The sequence below is a fragment of the Lynx canadensis genome, chromosome E2 (genome assembly GCF_007474595.2).
Source record: "Lynx canadensis isolate LIC74 chromosome E2, mLynCan4.pri.v2, whole genome shotgun sequence".
In the NCBI taxonomy this organism is placed as follows: Eukaryota; Metazoa; Chordata; class Mammalia; order Carnivora; family Felidae; genus Lynx; species Lynx canadensis.
Genome location: NC_044317.1, coordinates 35,951,130 through 35,976,989, shown reverse-complemented (window position 1 = coordinate 35,976,989; position 25,860 = coordinate 35,951,130). Strand labels below are relative to the sequence as shown.

General features: G+C 35.7%; 1 protein-coding gene across 6 annotated transcripts in view; it reads left to right on the top strand.

The window, feature by feature from the left end:
• The window catches only part of PHKB (phosphorylase kinase regulatory subunit beta), a 274,597-nt gene that overhangs the window by 143,834 nt on the left and 104,903 nt on the right, over positions 1-25,860 (top strand). For all 6 annotated transcript variants that reach the window (XM_030298118.1, XM_030298119.1, XM_030298121.2 and 3 more), the window contains 6 exons: positions 7,947-8,010; positions 17,242-17,337; positions 18,607-18,804; positions 22,167-22,224; positions 22,767-22,844; positions 24,854-25,012. In XM_030298118.1, the coding sequence (XP_030153978.1) occupies positions 7,947-8,010; positions 17,242-17,337; positions 18,607-18,804; positions 22,167-22,224; positions 22,767-22,844; positions 24,854-25,012 (653 nt within the window). The remainder of the gene's footprint in view (positions 1-7,946; positions 8,011-17,241; positions 17,338-18,606; positions 18,805-22,166; positions 22,225-22,766; positions 22,845-24,853; positions 25,013-25,860) is intronic.

Here is a 25,860-nt window from a genome sequence, read left to right as displayed (position 1 = left end):
CGTTTGAAAATTTAAAAAATGGATACAATAAATTAGAATAAAATGAAATGATGTCAGTAAAATAGAATTTGAATTTCCAAAAAAGTGAAAAATATAGTAGGAAAAATCTAAAGAAAAATATTTTTACAAAAATAGAAATTAAAAATAGTTTTTTTTTCTTTCTGTATTCAAGAATAAGAAAGGAAAACAAATTGAATAGATGGGCCATTGAACTGAATCAAATATGATTGTAATTATATCTGGTTTCCCACAGAAGTCAAATTGTGAAACACTTTATAGTCCATAAACTAAGCATGCAGTGAGACTTGTGGTGTTCTTCAAGAGTGTGGTTGGTCTACTTGGGTGGGGCTTAGTGTAATGGCTCCATTCACCACTAGATGGCACTCCTTAGCTTACTGGGGTGGATTACTGTCCTATGTCTAGGCGTGTATGCACCATCACCCAACTACCCAGTCTCTAGTCTCAGAACTCTGTGCTCTCCCGCACCAGCATTTAAGCACCCGTACTTTGTCTCCGGCTTCTGTCCACTCCCTGCTTCTACACTGTCCATGACCAAGTCGTCAGGTTGCCAGGCTGCATCCTCCTGTGTTTTATTTCAGATGGGGCTGTGTTTCCCAACCCCTCACTTCTGTGTGACTGGGGCTTTGACCCATTTTGGCTCCCTGAAGGAGGGTTTTGCTGATCAATGCCCAGGTACAGGCCTGTCCCCAGAAACATTTGCAAGACCGTGTCCTTGCAAAGGCCCAGTGACTGCAGCTGGGCACCAGCCTGCTCCATAAAATGTTCGTGCCATCGTGTAGCAGCAGTGTTTCAGGGATTATCACAAATCACAACACACATCTGGCAAGAGGCTTCACCCTTAACGCCCTTGTTCCAATACCAGCAAATGTGGCCTTTTTCTGGGTTCCACTAGTACCTTTGCCTATGGGGGTGGTGCTGCACTGCCTCTACCAAATGTCCTCCTAGCAGGGGAGCCACCTCTCCCTGTGTGGCCTGAGGACCCCGAGGACCTTGCAGTCTGCTCCCGAGGATTCACCCTTCCCACCAGAGCACCACAAGGTTGAGCTGTGGAGTTTTAGACTCTGAACTCCCCCTGTTTACACAGTCTTAATGTAATTTAAACCCTCTCCTTTTCCTTTCTCCTTTTTTTGTTCAGTCCCTTGCAATGTTTCCCCTATGACTTTTTCTTTTTCTCTCCAGCTGCTTTTTGGGTGGGAGTACTTTTCCTGTACTCTACTCCCCATCTCCATCTTGTCTCTGAAATAAGAATGTTCCTTGCCCTCTGTGGCTTTTCTCTCCCCCAGTTTACCTCTCCATGCTGTGTACCTGCCGAATTCTGTGGTTCAAGTTGTTCAGATTGTTGTGCTAATCCTGAAAGCAGTCTTCTAGGTATCCAAAATGGTTTAGTGTTGATCTGGCTGCATTTCAGCGATGAGAGACGCCAAGAAAAATTTTCATTCTGTCCCGCCATTTTGGCCCCTCTCCTCATTTTTGCTTTAATTACCCTTGCTTCCTGAGACACGTCTCAGTATAATGTTGCTGTGGCTGAGGTCGGAGAGGCTTTTGTCTGTTTTCTCTTCTATGATTTTTTGGTTTCCAGTGTTACATTTCTGTCTTTCATCCATTTTGAATTTATTTTTGTGCATGGTGTACGAAAGTGGTGCACATTCATTTTTCTGCACGTCACTGTCCAGTTTTCCCAACACCATTTACTAAGGAGATAATCTTTTTTCCACTGGATACTCTTTCCTGCTTTGTTGAATATTATTTGGCCATCCATTTGTGGGTCCATTTATTGGTTTTATATTCCGTTTCATTGATCTATGTCTGGTTTGTTTTTTTGTTTGTTTGTTTGTTGGGTTTTTTTTTTCCAGTGCCATACTGTCTTGACGATTACAGCTTTGTAGTACAGCTTAATATCCAGAATTGTGATGCCTCCAGCTTTGGTTTTCTTTTTCAACATTACTTTGGCTGTCTGGGGTCTTCTCTGGTTCCACACAAATTTTAGGATTGTTTCTTCTAGTTTTGTGAAGAATGCTGGTGGGGTTTTGACAGGGAATGCATTGAATATGTAGGTTGCTTTGGCTAGTATAGACATCTTAACAATATTTTTCTACCAATACATGAGCACAGAATGTTTTCCCATTTTTTTGTGTCTTCCTCAATTTCTGTCATAAGCTTTTTGTAGTTTTCAGCATATAGATCTTATACTGCTCTGGTTACATTTGTTCCTAGGTTTCTTATGTTTTTTGTTGCAATTACAAATTGGATCAATTCCTTGATTTCTGTTTTTGTGCTTCATTATTGGTGTATAGAAATGCAACGGATTTCTGTTCATTGATTTATATCCTGTGACTTTGATGAAATCACAAATCAGTGCTAGCAGATTTTTAGTGGTGTCTTTCAGTTATTCCAAGTAAAGTATCATGTCATCTGCAAAGACTGAAAGTTTGACTTCTTCTTTGCCAGTTTGGATGCCTTTTATTTCTTTTTGTTGTCTGATTACTGAGAGTAGGACTTCCAATACTGTGTTGGACAACAGTGGTGAGAGTGGTCATCACTTCATGTTACTGACTAGGGGGAGAGCTCTCAGTTTTCCCCCATTGAGGATGATATTAACTGTGGGCCTTTCATATCTGGCCTTTATAATGTTATGTTCTTTTTTCCCCTACTTTCTTGAGGGTTGTAATCAAAAAAGGATGCTGTATTTTGTCAAATGCTTTTTCTGCATCCAATGAAAGGACCTTATAGTTCTTATCCTTTCTTTTGCTAATGTGGTGTATCATGTTGATTGATTTGTGAATATTGAAACAGTTCTGCAGCCCAGGAATAAATCCCACTTGATAATGGTGAGTCATCTCTTAATGTACTCTCAAATTCAATTTACTAGTATCTTGTTGAGAATTTTTGCATCCAGGTTCATCAGGGATATTGGTCTGTAATTCCCCTTTTTAGTGGGGTCTTTGTCAGATTTTGGAATCAAGGTAATGCTGGCTTCTTAGAATGAGTTGGGAAGCTTTCCTTCCATTTCTACTTTTGGAACAGTTTGAAAGGAATAGGTAGTAACTCTTCTTTAAATGTCTGGTAGAATTCCCCTGGGAAGCCATCTGGCCCAGGACTCTTATTTGTTGGGAGATTTTTGATAACTGATTCAATTTCTTTGCTGGTCATGTTCAGTATTTTTTTTTTAATTTCACTTGAGACTTTCTCTTTCACCCGTGTGGATTGTGTTGATGGACAGGTATTGTTTTGTTTACAAGTGTTGGGAGATTTTCCTATTGCCTTGTGTTATTGATTCTAATTTGATGCCATTGTAGTCAGAGAACACATTGTGATTTTAGTAGCTTTATATTTTTGAGGTTTTATTTATGGCCAAGATATTGTCTATCTTGGTATATGTTAGTGGGCACTTGAAAAAAACAAGGTATACTCAACTCTCGTTATGTAGATTTTTAGTAGTCAGCTTGGGCTATCATAAAATACCATAGACTGGATAGCTTAAATAATATAGATTTATTTTGTATAGTTCTAGAGACTAGAAAGTCCAAAGGCAAGACCAAAGTGCCAGCTAATTTGATTCTGTGTTGAAGACTCTCTTTCTGGTTTGCTGATGGTTATCTCTGATATCTCGTAGGGATACCAATGCCATCATTAGGGCGACCCTTCATGATCTAATCTAAATGTGATTACCTTCTAAAGGCTCCATATTCAAATATATAACATTGGAGGTTAAGGCTTTAATGTATGTATATTGGAGGGGAACATAATTCAGCCCATAGCAAGAATGTTATAAAAATATTGACTGGATTCTGCTGTATAATGGTCCTTCTGTATCCTCACTGATCTTATATATAGTTGTTTTACTCATTGTTGAAAAAGAAGTGTTAAAGTCGCCACCTATAATTATGATTTTGTCTATTTATCCTTTTAGTTCTATCAGTTTTGCTTCACATGTTGTGCAGCTCTTTTATTTGCTGCATGTACATTGAATATTGCTATATTTTCTTGGTGAATTGATTTTTTTCATCATTATATTATAACCCTCTTTGTAGTAATTTTCTTTGCTCTGATATCTACTTTGTCTGATATTAATATAGTCACTCTTTCTTGTTGTAAAGTAATGTTTGCATGAGATTTCTTTTTTATCCTTTTACTTTCAATCTGCCTATATTGTTATATTTGAAGTGAGTGTCCAATAGACAATATATAATTGGGTCATGTTTTTAAATAAACACTGCCAATCTTTCTTTTAATTGACATATTTAGACCTTTTACATTTAATGTAATTACTGATATGTTTGGAGTTAATTCTGGCATTCTATTTTATTTGTTTTGTGTTTCTCTTGTTTTCATTTCTCTTTTCTTACCTTCGTGTGAGTTCTTGAACATTTTTTACAATTCCATTTTGACTTATATATATTAGATTTGAATGGATCTTTTTGTATAGCTTTTAAGTGCTTGTTGTAGGTATTACACATATACAGATACAGATACATTTACATTTACAACAATGCAACTTATTGATATCACTGTTTTACCAGTTGGAGGGAAATACAGAAATCTTACCTCCCTTTATGTGATATTACCCTCTCCCATTTATAATATAAATATCCTAAGCATTTCCTCCCCATACATTTAGAACCACAATTTTACAACTTTTGCTGTAACCATCACACAGAACAAAAGCCTATTGTATTTACACGTATTTTTGCTTACCATCTTCCCTTTTCCTTTTTGATTGTTCCAAGATGGTTGATTTCTTTCCCTCTCTCTTTCTGTCATTTCCTTTCTGTTTTGAGAACTTATTTTAATCACAGTTTTAGAGTAGATCTGCTGGTGACAGAACTCTTCTTTTTCTTTTATCTGAGAATGTCTTGCCTAGATAGATAGATAGATAGATAGATAGATAGACAGACAGAATAATATATTTACTGGTGTAAGATTCTGGGTTGACAGTCCTTTTCTTTCCGTGCTTAAAAACTTTTGTGCCGAATCCTTTTAGCCTTCATGGTTTCTGATAAACAAGTCACTGCTATTCAGTTAGTTTTCCTTCTATAGGTAAGGTGTTTTCTCAGGCTTCTTTCAAGACTTTTTTTTTTTTTTAAAGATTTTTTTGTTTTTAAGTAATCTCCACACCCAACATGTAGCTCAGACTCACTAACCTGAGATCAAGAATGGCAAGCTCCACTGACTGAGCCAGCCACGTGCCCCCTTTCAAGATTTTTAATTTGTATTAGTTTTCAAAACTATGGTATGTCCTAGCATAGATATTTTTATTTTATTCTGTTTGAGTTAGCTGCTTGAATCTGTAGCTTTTGTCATTTGCTAATTAGGAAGTTTTCTGCCATAATTTCAAGTACTTTTTTTTAGCCCTGCCCTTTTTCTCCTCTCCTTCAGGGAGTCCAGTTACTTGAATGTTAGATTTTTTTGTTACAGTCCCATAGATCCCTGAGGCTCTTTTCATTGTTTTTTAGACTCTTTTGTTAAGACTGGATAATTTCTATTGTTTTATCTTTTAATCTAGTTGTTTTTTCTTCTGTCTTCTCCATTCTGCCATCAATCCTGTCCATTAAGCCTTTTGCTCTGATTATTGTATTTTTCAGTTCTAAGAGGTTTGCTGAGACTGCCTGTTTCTTAGCTGAGGCTTTCTATCTTGTCATTTGTTTCACTAATATTCATAATTGCTCAATGAAGCATTTTTATCATGGCTGTTTTAAAATTTTGTCCCATAATTCTAACATCTCTTCCATTAGCATTTATTATCTTTTTCATTCAGTTTGAGATCTTTCTGTTTTTAGATATGATGAGTGATTTTTTTTTATTAAGGCATGGACATCTGGGTATTATATTATAAAACTCTGAATCTTTTTTTAACCTTTTACTTTAGCTGTATTTTATTGACACCATTCTGGTAGGGGAAGGGGACAGGAGCATCACTCTATTATTGCCAGTTTAGAATGTATTGCCAGGTTTTTTGTTGACACCCAAGATAGAGAGTCTTCATTCCTTCTGGATCTGGGTGGGATGTATCGCTCCCCAGTTGGCTTCCAATGATACCTTCCTGGTTGGAAAGGATAAGAATGCTTCGTTACTTATTCCCAACAGGCCTCCATTTATATGATAGGGAAAGGGTGTAGCCTTAGAGCTGGGCATTAGTGAAAGACCTAACTCTCCATTGGACCTCCTATGATGACATTCCAGCAGGACGGGGAGGTTCATTTCATTACTGATGGGTAGGAGTGGAAATCTAGGCTCTCCATGTGATCCTCACAGTATGAGGAGGGGAAACTTCTTACCACCCATTGAGAATAAAAAGTCTTGGCTTCTTTCTTGGACTTCTCTGATATCACCACAGCTGAGAGGGTTGGTGATTGGGTATGGTTCCTCATTATAGACTCTGGAGTGTAGATGTCTAGGTTTCCCATTCAGCCTTTATAGGACTGGGTGGAGATAAGGACCACGGTCTTTTTCTGAATGGTTATTGTCTAAAGTTTTCTGTTTTATTGGGCTTCCCTATTCCTTGTCCTTTGGCTAGAGAGAGCAGGCTTTTGTTGGGGCTTTTTTAAATGTACCTACTGACATTTCCTAGTTGTTGACTTCGTTAAGCCTGTTATATATGAGGCAAAAAGGAAACTCAAGGTGTTTACCACAGTGTTGTTCCTAAAATCCTGAGGTTCTTAGCCAGTCTGCCTTTTTCCCCCATTTTCTGAACCTTTTTATGTTTGCTTATATAATGTCCAAGGTTTTTAGTTATATTTAGTGAAAGGAATAGGGAAAGTTATGTCTGCTCCACCTTTCCATCCATGTATTTCAAAATAAGTTTCCCACTTCTTTCTATTCTTTCAAAATAGATTTCCCTATCTGGTAATAAAAGTAGTAGTCTTACTTGAGAACATTTCGTGTAAACAACTCATAGAAAATATGGATGGCAATGACATGATTAGCTTAAAACAGTGCTTCTCAAATTTAAAGCATATTCAAGAATGTAGAGGGCTTTTTAACACTGTTGGGTCCCACTCCCAGAGAGGAGTGAGAACTGGCATTTCTAACAAGTTCCCAGGGAATGCTGCTGCTCTGGGGACCACACTGCACTGCTCTGGGGATTACTGCACTGTAATCACTGCTTTAAAGAAATATTTAAATGATGACAGGTCATGACTTCTAAATGATATTAATGGCATATGCAGTTGCTTTAAGTAAAAAAAAAAAAAAAGAAATTATAATAAGTAAAATAAGCCAGGTATTTGATCTAAAATACTTAAAGGTTGGTATTTATAAGATGACAGTGTCACATTTTTAATGAAATTGGGGTCTTCCCACTTTTTAGCACTATTGTATATGACATTTGAGAGGCCAAAAGGGTACAGATTTTACACAAAGAGAAGAGTATAGCAAAGAAATGAGAGGTGTGGTGATCATTTGTTCTTTGAGCATAAAATAATGCCAATTTTATTGGACCCTAAGCAAAGAGCATTTGAATGGTTGTATTAAACTCCTATTAAACTCTGGTAAGTGTATGACATGCAAGATCTTTTTTAAAGCTCAGAGTTGATGTCAGAAAAGTTCTGTTAAATTGATCTGAACTAATGATGCCCAATCTGGTTATTACTGAGTACATGTCATCACAATACACCTTCCTCTAAAGTTCATCTTTTTTTTTTTTTTCTTGAGTTAGTGAATATAAATGATACTGGGATTAAAACTACTCCCACCAACAGTATGACCATTTGTCTAGATCAAGGTGAACTTAGAAATATTTTTCCCAGAAGATCACTAACCATAAAAAAGAAAAATTAAAATAGTGAAATGTCAGATTAAAGTCTCTTAGACATTATTTTTCTCATGGAAGTTGTTATAAGTGATAATAAAGAAACTTGCTTGTGAATATTCATTAGATAATGGTTATTTTGTAGCCATATACATCAGTATTTCCTTTTTCCTTTTAGCTCTGTTGGCTTAGCAAAAGCAGCTCTAGAAGCAATTAATGGATTCAACCTCTTTGGCAACCAGGTAAAAAGAAACAAAAAACAAAAACAGCAATATCAACAATAAATTTTGATTATTTTGTTGAATAGTATGATTAATTAATGTGGCCATTCATTTACCCAGTCATTCCTTATGATCAAAGAATGTCTGGAATTTATGTAGTTGCTCATGGTTGAACAACCTTTCCTTTGAATTTGATTTGCCAGTTAAATTTTAAATTTAATTTTCTAACTAAAAAACATTGCTTAATTTAAAAATATCTTTTGATAAAGAATTGTCATTTTCTTTGTTCAATAAGTTTTCTCTCATATCTCTTGTTGAACTTTCACATTTTTATTTCTCTTTCTTTTTTTAAGTAAGTTCTACGTCCAGCATGGGGCTTGAACTCAAGACCCCGAGATCAAGAGTCTGATACTGTACCAACTGAGTCAGCCAGGCACCCCCAGTTTTCACATTTTAAAATATTCTTGACATTATAAATCATATATTTTCCATGTCAGTTCCCATGTTAATTTCAACTTAATGTGTATCAATATATATCATGGATAAGGGAGTTTGTGTAATGTGTGCAACCAAAGAATTGGAAACTTTGATCCTAGCTTAACCTTCGGCTGGCTGTAATTTTATGTCAATATCTCATTTTCTTTGGGATTAAAAAGGAAACCCTGAGGGTTATCTTAAATTTTCATAAGATGTTTAACTAGTTTCTGCACCTAATCGAGTGACCATGGACTGAGTTGTCAAATGGAAGGAAATAATATGTAGGAATACAGGTTGCTTTTCTGGGTCAAGGAGTAAACTAAATTTCGTTGGCAATTTTTGTAGATTTCTAAGATGGGAGGGTAAAAGAAGTTTCCAATTGATACTATAATTAACCCTAAGCTATTAAAATGCTAAGTCAGTGAACATACATTTTAGGAAGTTATTGCAAAATGTGACATGGTTTTTGTTATAGCAGTTATAATACTGTTCACCTCAAGTCTTTAATTTAAGAAAGTTTCAACTTGGAGTATGGTAGCACAACTGCCTTTCTGCCCCTTCCTATATATGCAGTCTCTTTTCTTCTCACTCCCATTTCCTCTGGAGGATGGACTCTGATTATATCCAGTCCATGAAGAATGAAGAATGAGCACAGACATGAAAGGATTGGGAAAAGGAGAGCAACACCCCATTCTGGGTTCCCAAGAGGTGACTCTAAATCACCCACTCCCATACTCTTCTTCCTCTCTCAAGACTTCTGGCTGGAGAAATGGAGGGATCAGAGATCATGGGTACTTAGCAGTGTGTGAGCCTACTGAAAATCATGAGTATTAATATTATGCCTCTCCTGGAGATTCTTGGTTCGCCTGGCACTGTAGGATCCCTTGCCTTGTACCAACATGTCTGTCTCTCTGGAAGAGTCAACATACTCAAGAAAATCCCACTATATATATATACGTGTGTGTGTGTGTGTGTGTGTGTGTGTGTGTGTGTGTGTGTATTGAAAAGTGTGTGTATATAAATATATATATATATGTGAATTTATGTGTGTAAATATAAATATGTAGAGAATACATATATAGAGAGATAGGTAGATAAATAGGGGTAGATAGGAAGGAAGGAAGGGGAGAGCAGTATGGCATAAAGGAATGACATTGTTTTCGGAGTCAGGAAACAGGATCACTGTGTGCTCTGTACTCCCACCTGTGAGCTCTGTAACTTTGGCTAGTTATTTATCTATGTCTCATCTTCCTCATCTAAAAAGATAGAGAAAATGATACTAGGACCTAACTCAGAAGGTTTTTATGCAATTAAAAAACTTAATTAGCATAATGCTTGGCAAAGATTAAACCCTCAATAAGTGTTAATCTCTTGTTATTATGAATGAATTACTGGTAATACTGGTAATCCTAAAGAAAGGAAATGAAGAGAAGGACTGAAAAACCTCTAGAGAGTACCTTAAGGGGACTGAGAAGAGTCATGGACTAAACCAGTAGTGTTAAAGTCTGGAAAGATGCAGGTCTTGCTCTTCTGTTCTCTATGGCCTACCAAATAGTGGCTGAGCTGTGTGTCTAGGTTGGATGTTAAGAAGTAGTGATCAGCTCTTTTTTGCAGTTGTGCCATCTCCTTTGATGTACCTGAGTTGTAGCATATGTTACTTCTGTATCTACTATGTATACCTCCTCCACCTACTTAGATACCCACACCCCTATCTCTAATACCCCATCTCTCAGAGCTCTGCCTTCAGGCTGCTTTTCCCAGGAAGCTTTAATAGATTGCTTAGCCATAATTCTAAAAGCACTGAATTGCTTTTTTATGCATTCTGATTTTGAGTTATAAATATACTGCTGGTATTGTTACCCAGCCATAATTTCTCAATCTTGGCTGCACATTGAAATTATTTGAGGAGCTTAAAAACAATGGTGATGCCTGGGCTCTACCCCTAGAAATTCTGATTGAATTGGTCTGGGGGAAGCATTGGTTTTGAGGTTTTCCTGTACTGCCCAGGAATTCTAATGTGCAGCCAAGGATGAGAATAACTGTTCTAAGCAGAGTTCATTCTTGATCTTGTTTAGCTCATGTATGTTTACAGCAGAGCCATGCACCAAATGTTCACTGACTTGAGTATTTCTTGATTATTTCAAATGGGCAAATAATATCTTATTCCTGTGGCCACATAGATGTTACCTATTGCAAGTAAAATCCCTCTCCATCTTCCATTTTTTTGGATAATATCAGAGAGAATCCTAGTTTTACAAATTCCCACCACTACACCAATTAAATTAGAGAGGTACCTGCTAAAGAGTAACACATTTAAAAGTGCATGCGATCTTTTTAGTGTTTAATGATCTTATAATATTGCTTCGTGTACTTTAAAGACCTGTGATCTAATTAAAAGTCAGTGGTTAGAAAAATAACTAATATAACAAAAAAAATGTTTTTATTCAAGTGAAAACGCTAAGAAACCTCTTCAAGACTTGAGGGATTTCAGGTCACATGTATATTCTCAGTTATTTCTAACAACCATTGATACAGTGTTTTGGAAGACCTGATCATGTGTCTTTAATTCAGAGCTTTCAAAAAATGCTTTTCCTATTGGTGGCAACTTAGAGAGTCATTGATCTTTGGAGTTGGAAGGGCCCTTCTCTCTGAGTGATCAGAGTTGAGATGGCTTTTCACAGGTTATGAAACAGAGAGGCAAACCAAGGAATTAAACCAAAGACACTTGGTAATGAATCTGGAATATCAGATATTAGTACAGGAAACCTTGGATCTTGAATGCTTTCCACCTGCAGAAGTGACAGCTGTGCTTTTTCTTGGAAAACTCTTAAGGCACTTAAGAGTCAAAAAGTTCTTAATTTTTTAAATTAAATTAAATTTTGTATTGAGAGAATTAATATAAAACATTAATTTCAGGTGTGTGACATAAGGATTAGATATTTGTACATGTTACAAAATGATCACCACATTAAAGTCTAGTTTAACATCCATCAACACACATAGTTACAATTTTTTTTTCTTGTGGTGGGAACTTTTAAGATATATTCCCTTAGTGATACTCAAATATACAATACAGTGTTATTAATTAGAGTCACCGTGCTGTATATCACATTCCCATATTTATTTCATAACTGAGAGTTTATACCTTTTGACCACACTGTTTTCTTCTTAATTATTGAACTTTTGAAGGAAGTATCCACTTATCAAACAATGTGAAAGCCCTGCCTTTAACCCTTAGTGTACTTTGGTATAAGAGATAACATGGATGTTAACTTTTATTTTGATGGGAAATTATTAGGTGGAATAAGCTTTTAGCTTTCATTATGATTATCATCTTTCTACTTTTCTTTTTTTAATATCAGACTAGCTTTATTATTCAAGAAAAAACCCATTATTTAAATATTCACTCTGAAACTATTTTCAAAACTTATTTTCCTTTGCGAAAGAATATCTAAGAAGAAAATATGATAAAATGGCCCAGTTTATTTACTGATCAGTTTAAAATAAAGGCTAATTTGTAACATTTAGAAGCATAACTCATATAACCCTAAATATAAGAATTATATATTTCATCATAGTTTCAATATATATTCCATAAAAATATAGTGACAATATGTAGAAAAATTATTAGAAATATTTAAATAAATCATACTTTATACTCAGGAAATGTCATAGACATTGTTAGCAACAGTGTTGTGATTCCTGAGTCTAAGTCTCAGCTCTGCTCTTCCGAAACCCTGAAAATTAACACTCAGTCTCATCTTTCCCTGTAGTTTGAAATTTCCTTCAACAGTATGTGAGTAGGATTTTCGGTAGAGAAAAGAAGCCTGGCTTGTGGGAGGGGCTACTGGAGGTTCCTGTTGGGTCAGTATATAAAAGTTGGCACCTGGGTGGTTCAGTTGGTTAAGCATCAGACTCTTGATTTTGGCTCAGGTCATGATCTTATGGGCTGACCGTGGGGAGCCTGCTTAGGATTCTTTCTCTCCCTCTCTCTCTGCCCCTTCCCTGTTAGTACTTTCTCTTTCCCTCTCAAAATAAATAAATAAACATTTAAAAAAAAGTTAGGGGCTTCTGGGTGGCTCAGTCAGTTAAGTGTCCAACTCTTAATCTTGGCTCAGGTCATGATCTCTTGGTTTGTGAAATTGAATCCCTGCTTGGGATTCTCTCTCTCTGTGCCTCCTCTGCTTGTTCTCACTCTGTCTTTCTGTCTCTCAAAATAAATAAGTAAACTTTAAATTAAAAAAATATTTTAAAAACGTTGGCTATTTACACACCCATGCCACCCACAACCATGGTGCAGAGGGGTAATGCCCACCAGCAAATATCCTTTCTGTAAGAATGCCACTAGCCAGGATCTGCCACAAAACTAGAGGGCAGTCTGATGCTGAACTAGGGAAGAATGTGATGTGATTAGAGTGGTGTGGTTTTGTTTTCAGAAGAATAGAAAAGATGTCATGTATAGTAGATATATTGACCAGTTTCACTCTTTAATTCTTTGCTGCTAGATGAGGGCAGCAAGCCCATTAACTCAGGTTCAGAGAAGTGATTAATGGGGAAAAGAAAGGCTCAGACAATCCTTCAAATCATTTCACTTTGAATTGAGACTAAAGAGATCATCAGTGTCTTATGGTCATAGATATCACCCTTGGTACCATCCCAGAAATGTTTGTTGTAGTCATGGAGCCTTGAGAACACGTCTCAGTACAGCTCTTACCCACCACTAAAGCTCAAGTCCCCATGACAGTAGTCAGGTTGACTAAAATTCTAGTGTATTATTTACTAGGACACAATTGCAGAAACTCAATTTGGGGATTAAAGTTTAACTATCTGTCTTAAAATGTGTCCTTCAGCTGAAGTTGGGATGTTATGGCAGAGATGTAATGATTTCAGGAAATGGAAGGTGAAAATAAAATATCCAAAGCTAATCAGATATTTTGCAGTGACGTATGCATAATAAACATCCTTTCAGATTTGTGTCTTTAGTTGGAGAAATCAAGATACTGACAGATGCACTGAGGCCAGACTCTAAAAGGTGATGACTAGAGAGATTGCTCATATTATGAAAAGTGTTGAAAGTAATGGAGACATATGTAGCTTCCTTTGAAGTTTATGGTCCTAAAATTAACATGTCTGATAATTTAAAGTAGGTGATAATTAATTCCATATGTATGTTCTCCTTGATGGCTTTTTTATAAAGTTGTTTCTGAATAGGAATAGCAGCCCATGGCCTTGGATGAATTTTATTCTCCTGTAAATCTGGGTTATATATCTGAAGCATGTTATATTTTTTAAGAAGTTAGCTAAACAGTATAGTTAACCAACCCTTGATCTCAGTGTTTAAATATGGTAACATTATGAGATTATTTTTCCTTTTGTGCATATTTCTTAGAGGCTGGCAGAGGAAGAGACCTCAACCAATACTTTGAAATTAGATAAATAAGCCATTTATTTGTGCCCATAAAATAGAAGTTTCCTCTTTATATTAATCAAAGAGGGACAGGAATTGCCAGATTTGTCATTTCACTTTATTACTTAAAAAGATTGCCCTACTTAGACTGCATCTTTTAAAAATTCAGTTCAAGGCAGACTGATTTGGCATACAACTAACTTTATTAATTATCAGCCTAAGGGTAAACTGTAAGTCCTATTTTCTATACTCACAGATTCCCAACATCACATACCCATTTATTTCTCTATTTTGTTCTAACCACCCTACTAGCTTCCTTTTCTCCAAAATTCATATCCTAGTTTACCTTCTCCATTAAGTGTCCCAGGCTCCCTATTGTTTTTCTCCTGTTGACTTAAGTTTATTGTCATTAGTATTCTTTCATCTAAGCCAATCATTTGGTATATAGTTTTGTACTGCCATGTGCAGTCTTTTTGTTTTGCTTAATATTTATCTTATTTAGGAATATGTCACCTGGGTCAGTTACTTGAGAGATCAAGTTCTCTCTTGTTTATTTTCCTCAAAGGAGAGAGTACTTACTCTGACGATGGCAGCTACTGCATCAAACTTTGTGAGCTCAGTTTTGTGGGTGGAGATGAGAAGCTGAGACTTTAAAATCATAGAAAGGACAGTTTAGCATTAATCTCATTGTTGAGAGTCAGCTTTACTCATTCATTTTTTGTTTATTAATTTATCAGAGTTAAGAGAGACTTAATAAATGATACCACGAATGAAAAATTATTCTATTTTTAGAGATAATATTCACGTATGAACAGGTTAACAGGAAAAATATACATATAGTGAATCTGATATTTTGATGTAGAGTGTAGTAGTACTAGATTTTGAGTCCGTCTAGGTGATTGATTTGAAATATTTCAGTTTCAGGGTGAATACATCTTTGAGGCTGGTGTAAATTTGGTTGAGATTTAGAGGGTAATATTAAAGTAACATGAAAGTTATAGAGTTCTCTTCTTCCTTTCCCCATGTATTTTTCTGAGTATTGTCTTATTATGAAGCAGTCTCTGTATACCAATTTCATTCCCTGCATTTTCTTTTTTTAACACTCATTATTGATTTAATACCTTTTTAAATTTCCCCCTTTGCTTCTTGGTGTTTTTTTTTTCCCAGTAGATTCATGCTAATCAGGATACAAATAAGGTCCACACCTTGTATTTTGTTATGTCTTTTAATTTTATGTCACAAAATGTGATTTGTCTTTGTAAATGTTCCATGCACACATGAGAAAAAATGGGTATTTTGCTGTTGTTTGGTAGAATGTCCTGTCTATTAGGTCAAGATAGTTGAATGTTTTGTTTAATATCTACTGTTTTTTCACAGAATTTCTATTTGTTCTATCAATTACTAAGAGATTGTTGTTAAATTCTCTAACTTACAATTGTGGATTTGTCTATTTCTCCTTTCAGGTCTATCAGTTTTCATCATTTATTTGGATGCTCTGTTGTTTTGGTACATAAAAATTTAGTATTGATTCATCTTCTTGATAAATTGACCCTATTATCATTATGAAAATATTTAGCTCCCCAATAAAATAAAAAAAGCCATATTTGCTTATGATGATTTTCTTGAATATGAAAAGTGCTAATAGTAAATTAAAAAAAATTTAATGTTTTATTTATTTTTTAATTAATTAATTTATTTTTTTAGATGTTTTTATTTATTTTTGAGACAGAGAGAAACAGAGCGTGAGCAGGGGAGGGCCAGAGAGAGAGGGAGACACAGAATCTGAAGCAGGCTCCAGGCTCCGAGCTGTCAGCACAGAGCCCAACGTGGGGCTCGAGCTCACGAACCGTGAGATCATGACCTGAGCCGAAGTCAGATGCTCAACTGACTGAGCCACCCAGGCGCCCCAATGTTTTATTTATTTTTAAGACAGAGAGAGACAGAGCATGAGTGGGGATGGGGCAGAGAGAGAGAGGGAGACACAGAATCTGAAGCAGGCTCCAGGCTCCGAGCTGTCAGCACAGAGCCCAACGTGGGGCTCGAGCTCACGAACCGTGAGATCATGACCTGAGCCGAAGTCAGATGCTCAACTGACTGAGCCACCCAGGCGCCCCAATGTTTTATTTATTTTTAAGACAGAGAGAGACAGAGCATGAGTGGGGATGGGGCAGAGAGAGAGAGGGAGACACAGAATCTGAAGCAGGCTCCAGGTTCCAAGCTGTCAGCACAGAGCCCCATGTGGGGCTCGAGCTCACGAACTGTGAGATCATGACCTGAGCTGAAGTCGGATGCTCAACAGACTGAGCCACCCGGGCGCCCCAGTAACTTATTTTTAACTTAGTTATTAAACCAATTGCCATTTTTTGGTTACCTATTTTTCTGTTAAAGTTTTTGGTTCTTACTTGAAAGATACATTTTAATGTGGGAAATTGTGTAACTCATGTTAAGACATGAGCTTTTAGGGGCGCCTGGGTGGCGCAGTCGGTTAAGCGTCCGACTTCAGCCAGGTCACGATCTCGCGGTCCGTGAGTTCGAGCCCCGCGTCGGGCTCTGGGCTGATGGCTCGGAGCCTGGAGCCTGTTTCCGATTCTGTGTCTCCCTCTCTCTCTGCCCCTCCCCCGTTCATGCTCTGCCTCTCTGTCCCAAAAATAAATAAACGTTGAAAAAAAAAAAAAAAAAAAAAGACATGAGCTTTTACGTCAAAGACCTGATTTTTGAACCCTTCCTCTGTTAAACTAGGAGTCAGCATCCTCTTCATTAAAAGGAGCATAATAATATCTACATATTGGGGATTAAATGAGATAATCCATGTGAAGAACAGTGCTTGACATTATGAATATTAGCTAGCATTATGTGGCATTATTATTATTAGAGATGCTCCTATCCTTTATACTGTAATCAAATAGTTTTTTATGTCTCTAATTATAGATTATATCTAACTTTGTTTAGTTAGATCATATAATCAATGTTCTTTTTAGGACTGTATAATTCAGATTTCATGAATTCTGATTAATTCTTGCTTTATTCCTTATCAAAAATGCTAGCTAAACAATTTTTATCTTTATTAAAATAAATATCCTTAATTGATTAGTTATCTTGTAATCACTATTTTTTGATTTATAAGAAAACTAAGGAGAAATATGGAAAATGTAAAAATAATATTTATTTTTATATAAAATTGATATGTTTATTGCAAAAAACTTGGGAAATACTGAAAATATTAAAACAAAATTAAATCTTCTGTAAGGTCACTCTAAAATGCAACAAATTGTTAGAATTTTTGTGAAATTTCTTGCAGTCAAAATGTCCATCATTCTAAAAGTTCTTTTTTCTTGATTTAGGAAATGTGTTTTTCTCTCTTGTTCCAGGGATGTTCTTGGTCGGTTATATTTGTGGATCTTGATGCTCACAATCGCAATAGGCAAACTTTGTGTTCACTGTTACCCAGAGAATCAAGATCTCATGTGAGATATTATTATTTTTTCTAAATGTTTATTTATTTATTTTGAGGGGGCAGGGGCAGAGAGAGAGGGAAAGAGAGAGAATCCCAAGCAGGCTCCATGCTCAGTGAGGAGCTTGATGCATGGCTTGATCTCATGATTGTGAGATCATGACCTGAGCTGATATCAGGAGTTGGTTGCTTAACCGAGTCACCCAAGCGCCGTAAGATATTGTCATAATAAATTAACATGAACTACCATTTATGATTGCTTCCCCCAAGAAAATGCTTAAAATGTTAGAGGTTGCGAGAGGAAGTGAGGAGATTAAATGTTGCCCCTCACTCTGCTGTCCTGTGGAAGTTTAGTTTAGGAAGTGAACAGAGCTGTGGACAAAGCTAGTTTGTCCTTGAGTCTTTGTAGAACTATAGAAAACTAGACCTATTTTGGAGGGGGAGGAGGAGAGGGTAGCAACATTATACCCAAATGAATTTTTTGGTCATAGAATATTAGAAAAATGTTTTTCATGATTTATATTTCTTTTGAATAAAATTACCTGCTTTGTTTCTTTTCAATCATGTGATTCATCTTTAAACTTTTATATGCCTATAGTACCTGATTATAGATTTTTCTAGGGTTTTTTTGGCTCTGTTCTTAGAAAATATCCCAAATAAAATAATGTGATTATGTAAAAAGAACTATTTCATAGAAGTAATATAAGATTATGATAAAAAAAAGAACCCACAAATAAAAATATAATAATGTGACATCCACTCATTTTACCACTTAGTTATACTTTTAGGGTGACAACATTTGGGTCTGTATGTTTGCACATAGTTTTATGTGCATATGTAATATTTTTATTTTATAAAACTGGAAGAATATTATTTATAATGCTTGATAACCTAGTTCTATGAATGGGCATATTTCCACATCTATAAACATTTCTACAATATAAATTTTAATGACTGCTAATTTACTCAGCTAATTGTGGGACATTCAGATTGTTTTCTGTTTTCACCATTATAAACCAATGTTATGACAGACTAAGTTATAATTACTAATTATCGGTGTTAAATTTTTACACACTTCCTTAGAGTTTGAGTCCAGTCAAATCTTGAAAATACTCCTTATTAATGGATAAATTTTTATCTTCTCTGTAAGGTTTGCTAATTCATGTCCTCATTGTCAGTTATGTAACCTGATTGACTTTTTCATCTCCCTGATTCTCACTGGGCTGTGTTGATCATATCAGTGCAGGCACTTACATTACCTTCTTTTTCCTGTTGCCCCCAGAACACAGATGCTGCCCTACTACCTTGCATCAGTTATCCTGCATTTGCCCTGGATGATGAAGCTTTGTTTAGCCAGACACTTGATAAAGTAGTTAGAAAATTAAAAGGAAAATATGGATTTAAGCGTTTCTTGAGAGATGGTTATAGAACATCATTGGAAGATCCCAACCGACGCTACTACAAACCAGCTGAAATTAAGGTATCAAAAAATATTTCATACCATAACAGAGTGGTCAAAAGCACTGATTCAGGAAACAGGCTTCTTAGGTTTGAATTCTGGCTCTGCCACTTACTAGCTATCTGGCCTTGGGCAAGTTAATCAACCTCTGTGTGTTTAATACTTTTCATTGGTAAAATAATCATACTATTATTGAAGTTCTTATGAGGATTAAATGAGTTAACATATATCTAAAAGTGCTTCAAATGGTTCTTGACACAGAGTAAGCACTCAGTAAGTGTTAGCCTTATTAGTAGTAAGGCCCATTTGCTAATATTGAGCCATGTTGATTCACTGGATGAATAATTTTTCTAACTGCACTTTCAGTACTTTGCCTGCCTGCTCCATATTGTTTGCCTTATATAACAGGAAATATCTATTTGTGATTCAGCTTTCAGTCTTTTAAACAAATGCTCTTTTTTTTCTGTTTCACTTAGACATTTCCCTTTTAAATATAGTCTTCTTAATAGTTTTAAAGCAGTTATTTCAAGTGCACATACATACCACTTTATCTAGGTTTACTGTAGCTATTTTTAAGCTGTCCAGAAAATTATAACACCCCAAAGAAAGGGTAAGCATCCATCCACATTGCTAAAGACTTCCCTTTAGTGGTATATGTGCTGCCAAAGGGAGCACTTCCCTTTGGTGGTGTAGACTGAAAACTATTTTTGTAAGCATGGTCCTAACTTTGAAGATAGGTAAGGAAGATCCCATGGATCTGTATATAGAAAATGTCTTGGCAACATTGTACCTTGTAATTTGTTAGGCAATTAAGTGCCACTCTTTAATATTTAATACATAGTTTTGCTGGACAACTAGACAAGCTATTTATCATTTTACTTAATTTCACAATTATCATCTAGAAGCAGTAGGAGCCATTTTATTGTGTACATATTTGAAACTTTATAGCAGTCTACTAGGTTGGGTCACAAGATCCATTTATCTCTTAAGCACTTTCAGATATCTCTTCTCTAATAACATTTCTGAGCTGATTTACAGCACTTACATTTGAATTGGACTTGCTGTAACTACTACCCTGAATATTGTCAAATTTGGGTCAGTCGACCAGAGTTTCCTTATTTCTGTACCTGCTGCTGAGCACCACCACAGAAAGCCACAGCACCGTGGACAGATGCCACCCCAGATTCAGAACACCCATCTTGGTTCAGTCCTCATCATTGATTTCACTCCTTGTCAGTACTGCTGTGTGACTCTGCTAGGAACTCCCCTTACAAGCTTTTCCAGCTTTTTTCTTTTTTCTATTTGTGTTCAAGTTCTCAGACTTTACTTCTTACTCCATAGCCTTTCATTTCTTTTTTTCTCTGTTTTTTCATTTTTAAAAAAAATTTTTTTTAATTTGTTTATTTTTGAGAGAGAGAGAGAGAGAGAGAGAGACAGAATGCGAGCGGGGGAAGGGCAGAAAGAGGGAGACACAGAATCCAAAACAGACTCTAGGCTTTGAGCTGTCAGCACAGAGCCGGACGCAAGGCTCAAACTTACCCACCGCAAGATCATGACCTGAGCCAAAGTCAGGCGCTTAACCGACTGAGCCACCTGTTTTTTTAATGCCTATTTATTTTTGAGACACACACACACACACACACACACACACACACACACATGCCGCGATAGGGGAGGGGCAGAGAGAGTGGGAGACACAGAATCCAAAGCAGGCTCCAGGCTCTACGGGGTCAGCACAGAGCCCTACATGGCGCTCAAACCAACCAGCAGCGAGATCATGACCTTTGCCAAAGTCAGACGCTCAACTGACTACCACCCAGGCACCCCATAGCCTTTCATTTCTGTTTGACATCCTCCATTCCATCTGTCCTTCATCCATACCTACCTTCATCTCTCTTGTCTCACAGAAGGTATTGTCTGTTCTTTATCCTACGGCTAACCCTCCACATGTACACCTTAACCTGTTCTCTTTTACTTCCTTGGGTCTCTTACTCTATCATTTGTTTTCTTCTCTGGTAGAAGGATGTCTGTCTCTATCTTTTTCTTTTTATCCTCCTCATCTTCCTCACTTTCCCTTTCCTTCGTCTTGCTTTCCCCCCAACTCCAATCAGCTTCTTTTCCTCAGCATAAACACAGTGATGTTCATAATTAGAAGAAAAAAAAACCAAAAAACCTTACTCCTGTCTGCCTCCAATCCTCTCTGTCTCTTTGTAGCCACACTTTTGAAATGCATAGTCTATTCTTGGTGTGTCTCCTTGTTTGCCTCCTACTCACTCCTTCATGTTACACTCCAGCTCTTCTTCAGCATTTACCAGTAGCTGTGTTGGTTTCAGTTAGTTTAGGTCACTGGTGGTAGTGGATGATTTTCACTGAACCTCTCCTTGACATTTGAATGCTTTAATGGAGACCTCTTTCTTGGAACTTTCTTCATTTTCTGTGATCCTATGCTCTTCCTAATTCTCTTTTGTCATTGTCTTTCTTAGTTCCTTTTCAGATTCTTCTTCTGCCGCCTCCTAAACATTGCTCTTCTCCTGAGTTCCATCCTTACTTAGTCCTATTCTCTTTTCATGCAATCATAGCTTCAGCTATCACTCTTAACTCCAGATCTCTATCCCTAACCTATACTTCTCCCTCTTAGTGCCTTACTGTGTATCCAACTGCCTCCTTCTGGATATCCTTAATTACTTTACTTGCCAGGCCCTTTCTAATCTGGCTAGCCTGGTCCCCCCACCTCTTGGGTATTAGCTTTCATGATTTCTTTCTTGTTTGTTCCAGAAATACTGACTTGCTGGTAGTCTAACAAACTTCGTCGTCTTATACATCTGTAGTTTGTAGTATTGTTTTCTCTGCATGGAGTTCCCTTAGTTCATCTCCCCAGAGAAATCCATCAAGCATTAATTGAAGCATCTCCTTTCTTATAAACCCTTCCAACCCTAGGCAGATTCAGGTGTTTCATTTCCTGTGTTCCTGATGTAACGTGTAGACATCTCATATGATACTACAGTTGTTTGTTGACATGCCTGACTCCCCACTAGGCTGTGAGCCCTTGAGGGCAAGTTCCCTCTTTTTTGGCCTTCATAGCCCCCTTTCTAGTTGGTGCCAGGCATTACAAAGGACTTAGTAAATATTTATTGAATGAATGATTAGTATGTGATGTATGAAATGAATGTGGTTTTGAATAATAAGAGTTCTAAGAATTCTTTTTAAAAGAACAATGAAGCTACTTATATCAGTCCAGTTTTGTTATTACTATATAAATCATCTATGTATACCCTAACTACAATTGTTCAATATATATAATATATTTGTTCTAATTACCATCATTGTTATAATTGTTCTAATTAATTTTAGTGAAATTTTTAATATTTTGTCTTCTGTTTTAGCTCTTTGATGGCATTGAATGTGAATTTCCCATATTTTTCCTTTACATGATGATTGATGGTAAGTGCGCTTTTTTCCTGAAATTTAAGGTATAGAATATAAGTGGTTTAAAGAAAAGCAGATGAAATATGACCCTTTCAGCTAGTAAAATAGACTATACCTCAGTGATGTTAACTGCTCTGCATTTTTATATGCTATTCTTCTGCTTTCTGAGTGAATATTAAATCATTTAAAGAATTAAAAAATATACTTTGGAGTTATTAAGAAATGATACAAATATATTTTCCTATTTGCAAAGAAATTTTTTATGAATAGTAATAATGAATATTATAATCTGTGACATTGTGAATATCTATAACATTTATACTTAAAAATAGACAAATTTCAATTAAAATTCAATTTTCACTTCTAAATGCTAACATGACCTTCTAAAATCAATTTCCTGGAATACTGTGATACATATTTGCATTACCTTTTTTCAATTTTATTTTTATCATTTACATACAAAATTACCAAAATAATCATAACTGGAATTTTTTTTAAGGTAAAATTTCTGTGGTGCTTATCCTCAGATGCTATTGGATTAATATTTTACATTTTAGGAGTTTTTAGAGGCAATCCCAAACAAGTAAAGGAATATCAGGATCTTTTGACTCCGATACTTCATCAGACCACAGAAGGTATAGTTGGATTGTTTTTTAAGAAATTCTTCCTGCTGATATTTCCTTAATGTTCCTTTGTAATGCATTAAATGATGCCATTTTAAATAAAGCTATTTATATTAAAGTGAAAAAATGAATGGAGCCTTGAATGAATTATAAAGAATAATCTATTCATTGGTTATTATAAGTTTGTCTTTATAAAAGGAGTTCATTGGGCAAGACAAGGAGGGGGAGTAAATTTAGGTGGTTATGGCCATAAACGCTTCCAAATAATTTGCCAGATGGGCAGTGGTTCTTACTCTGATTACCTACTATGAAAACTCCTTCACTCTGTGTAGTGTGACAATAATATAGAGTGACCGATTTTTGTCCAGATCATCAGAAATGCTGTGTTCAGGTAAATGCTGCCCCTTCCAGAGGGCTACCTTAAGAGGCTCTGCCCTAGCCTAAAGGTACTACCATTTCCAAAAACATTCAGCCTCCTCTTTGGAGTTGTTTCTTTGATCTTTAGCATGTTATTTTAAATGTCTGCCTTGTGCTAATGCCTCATCCTTTGAGGATAGATTTAATATTTTAGAAATGGCTTAAAGACTCTTAGGAGTCTTTAGTTGATTTTAGTTAAACACCAGTAGGGCCCATAGTCAGTATGACTAAAAAACTAATTCTCAAAGAATTCCAAAGAAGAAGCTCCAAATACTTCAGGGTTTGGAAGTATTAATAAAATAAGAATATGTACTAAATAAATAAATAAATAAATAATATATATATATATATATGTGAACAGCTTTGAAAACATATTTATCTGAAAATTTAAAAAATTATGTGTGGGTAAAAAGTGGGTGGTCTTATGGACATGGTGTACAAACTTGCAATTATAGCATTGGGCCCGTTCTTACCTCACATGAAGTTTGTGATATTCTTTACGGTTTTCCACAAGTACCTTAGAACAAAAACTTCATAGTATGTGCTCACCCTTGAAAATTCTTGTAATGTTAAAATAGTGAAATATTTGTGGATAAACATTGAATTCCAAATAAATATTAAATTTTAAAACCAGTTACTTATATCTTTATGCTACAAATAGTAATTTGTCCAATGTGAGATATAATGTAATGCATGTTATAATGAATATACTATTTGAAATCCCTTGAATCAGATTGTTAGTATTCAGTGGTACATTATTGATGCATTGAGGTGGTAGTTCAGTGTACAGCAGTTCAGTCTTTATCATGTTCAGAGAGTGATTTTCAAACTATTCTTTGTGTATCATAGACCTTTTTACTGGTTTTAGATACAAATATAACTATTGATGGATGTATGAAGGAAGCAAATTTTAGAGAAATGTGTGCAATTTTATTAGGAAAATTAAGTGTACTGTGGGCTGATAGTGCAAAGTCTTCTGTAGCATTGTATTAGAATGTTATTGTTATTTTTTTTCCTTTTATGTCATCCACAAAGATTTTAGTCTTTGAATAATAAATTTTAGTTTCTATCAAGGAGTGTTTTTAAATGGGTCGGTCAAGGAGAGAATGGATTTTTTTTTTCCCTTCAATGATATTGAATGGTAGATAATGGACTTAATGTTTAAAATGGGGATTCCTTTGCTTTAAGCAATGGCTCAGGGTTATAATTCTTCATTTGGGATTACACAGTATCTCATTTGTAATGCTTCTACAGACTAATCCTATTAAAGATAGCTTCTATGGCTCTAAATGTTTGCCTACTGTATTTTTATCAATTCATTTAAAGGTGTTAAAATTAAATGTTGTTAAAGGAGATTATGTACACATTATTGGCTAAAGCATAACATATGCTGTCAAATTAGTGTTTTAAAATCAAGGAGCTTTATCCACATTTTTCACTGGCAATTTCTGAAAGCCAAAATAACCAATTTTCTATAGCTTATCAAATCTGTTACCTCCTTTACAACCTATTTCTCTGCTTTCTAACATTGCAATTTCTTGAAGGGAAAATTTGAGGAGGACACTGATTTTTATATTTCAAATATTTATTTTAAAACTCCACAGGTTATCCTGTCATACCAAAGTACTATTATGTGCCAGCAGATTTTGTAGAATATGAGAAAAGAAACCCTGGTAGTCAAAAGCGATTTCCTAGCAACTGTGGCCGTGACGGAAAACTCTTTCTTTGGGGACAAGCCCTTTATATCATTGCAAAACTTCTGGGTAAGTGGAGAAGGTTGGGAAGATTTTTTCCCTTGTAATCAAGCTATTAGAAATAAGTATGTTTCAGGGCACCTGGGTGGTTCAGTTGGTTAAGCATCCAACTCTTGATTTTGGCTCAGGTCATGATCTCATAGTTTGTGAGATCGACCTCCATGTTGGGCTACATAATAGTGCCTGCTTGAGATTTTTTTCTCCCTCTCTCTCTGCCCTTCCCCCCTCAAAATAAATAAATAAACATTTATTTTTATGTTTTTTTAAATGTTTTTATGTTTTATTTCCCATTTATGGGAACTTTGAGTTACTTTTATATAATGTAAAAAAAATTCTGATTTTATGCTTGGTCATAGCTTTAGTAAACCACTTGCCAAAAGGAATTGGTTATCTCAAAGTTCTCTTCCTTCTCATAAATACACATTGACAATTTACTCAGTTAGCTTAGACCATTATTCATAGTTTTTTAAGAATTATTTTCCAGCTTATCCTAAAACTTCTGCTAAATATGAGTACTCTTTGGACACATTGAGATGAAGGCTAATTTAAAGAACACACACAAAAAAGCATTATTAATTATGCATCTTCCTGCATCATTGCTTGCTAACATTTCAAATATTATTAGCATTCCCATCAAAAAGGCTATCATGTTAGAGTCAGAATTCCTTTATGGCAAATAAATTATGAAACAGGCTGATTGTAAATAGTATATATACCTGCACTAAAAGAACTGCTTAGTGTGTGAAGTAGTGTTATTGTCTTTATTGTTCCTAGTATTATTCTATAAATGCTAAATTTGTTTGTGTTGTAAGAGTAATCCTCTTTGGTTTCTTTTTTTACATTCCATTAGGGAAGAA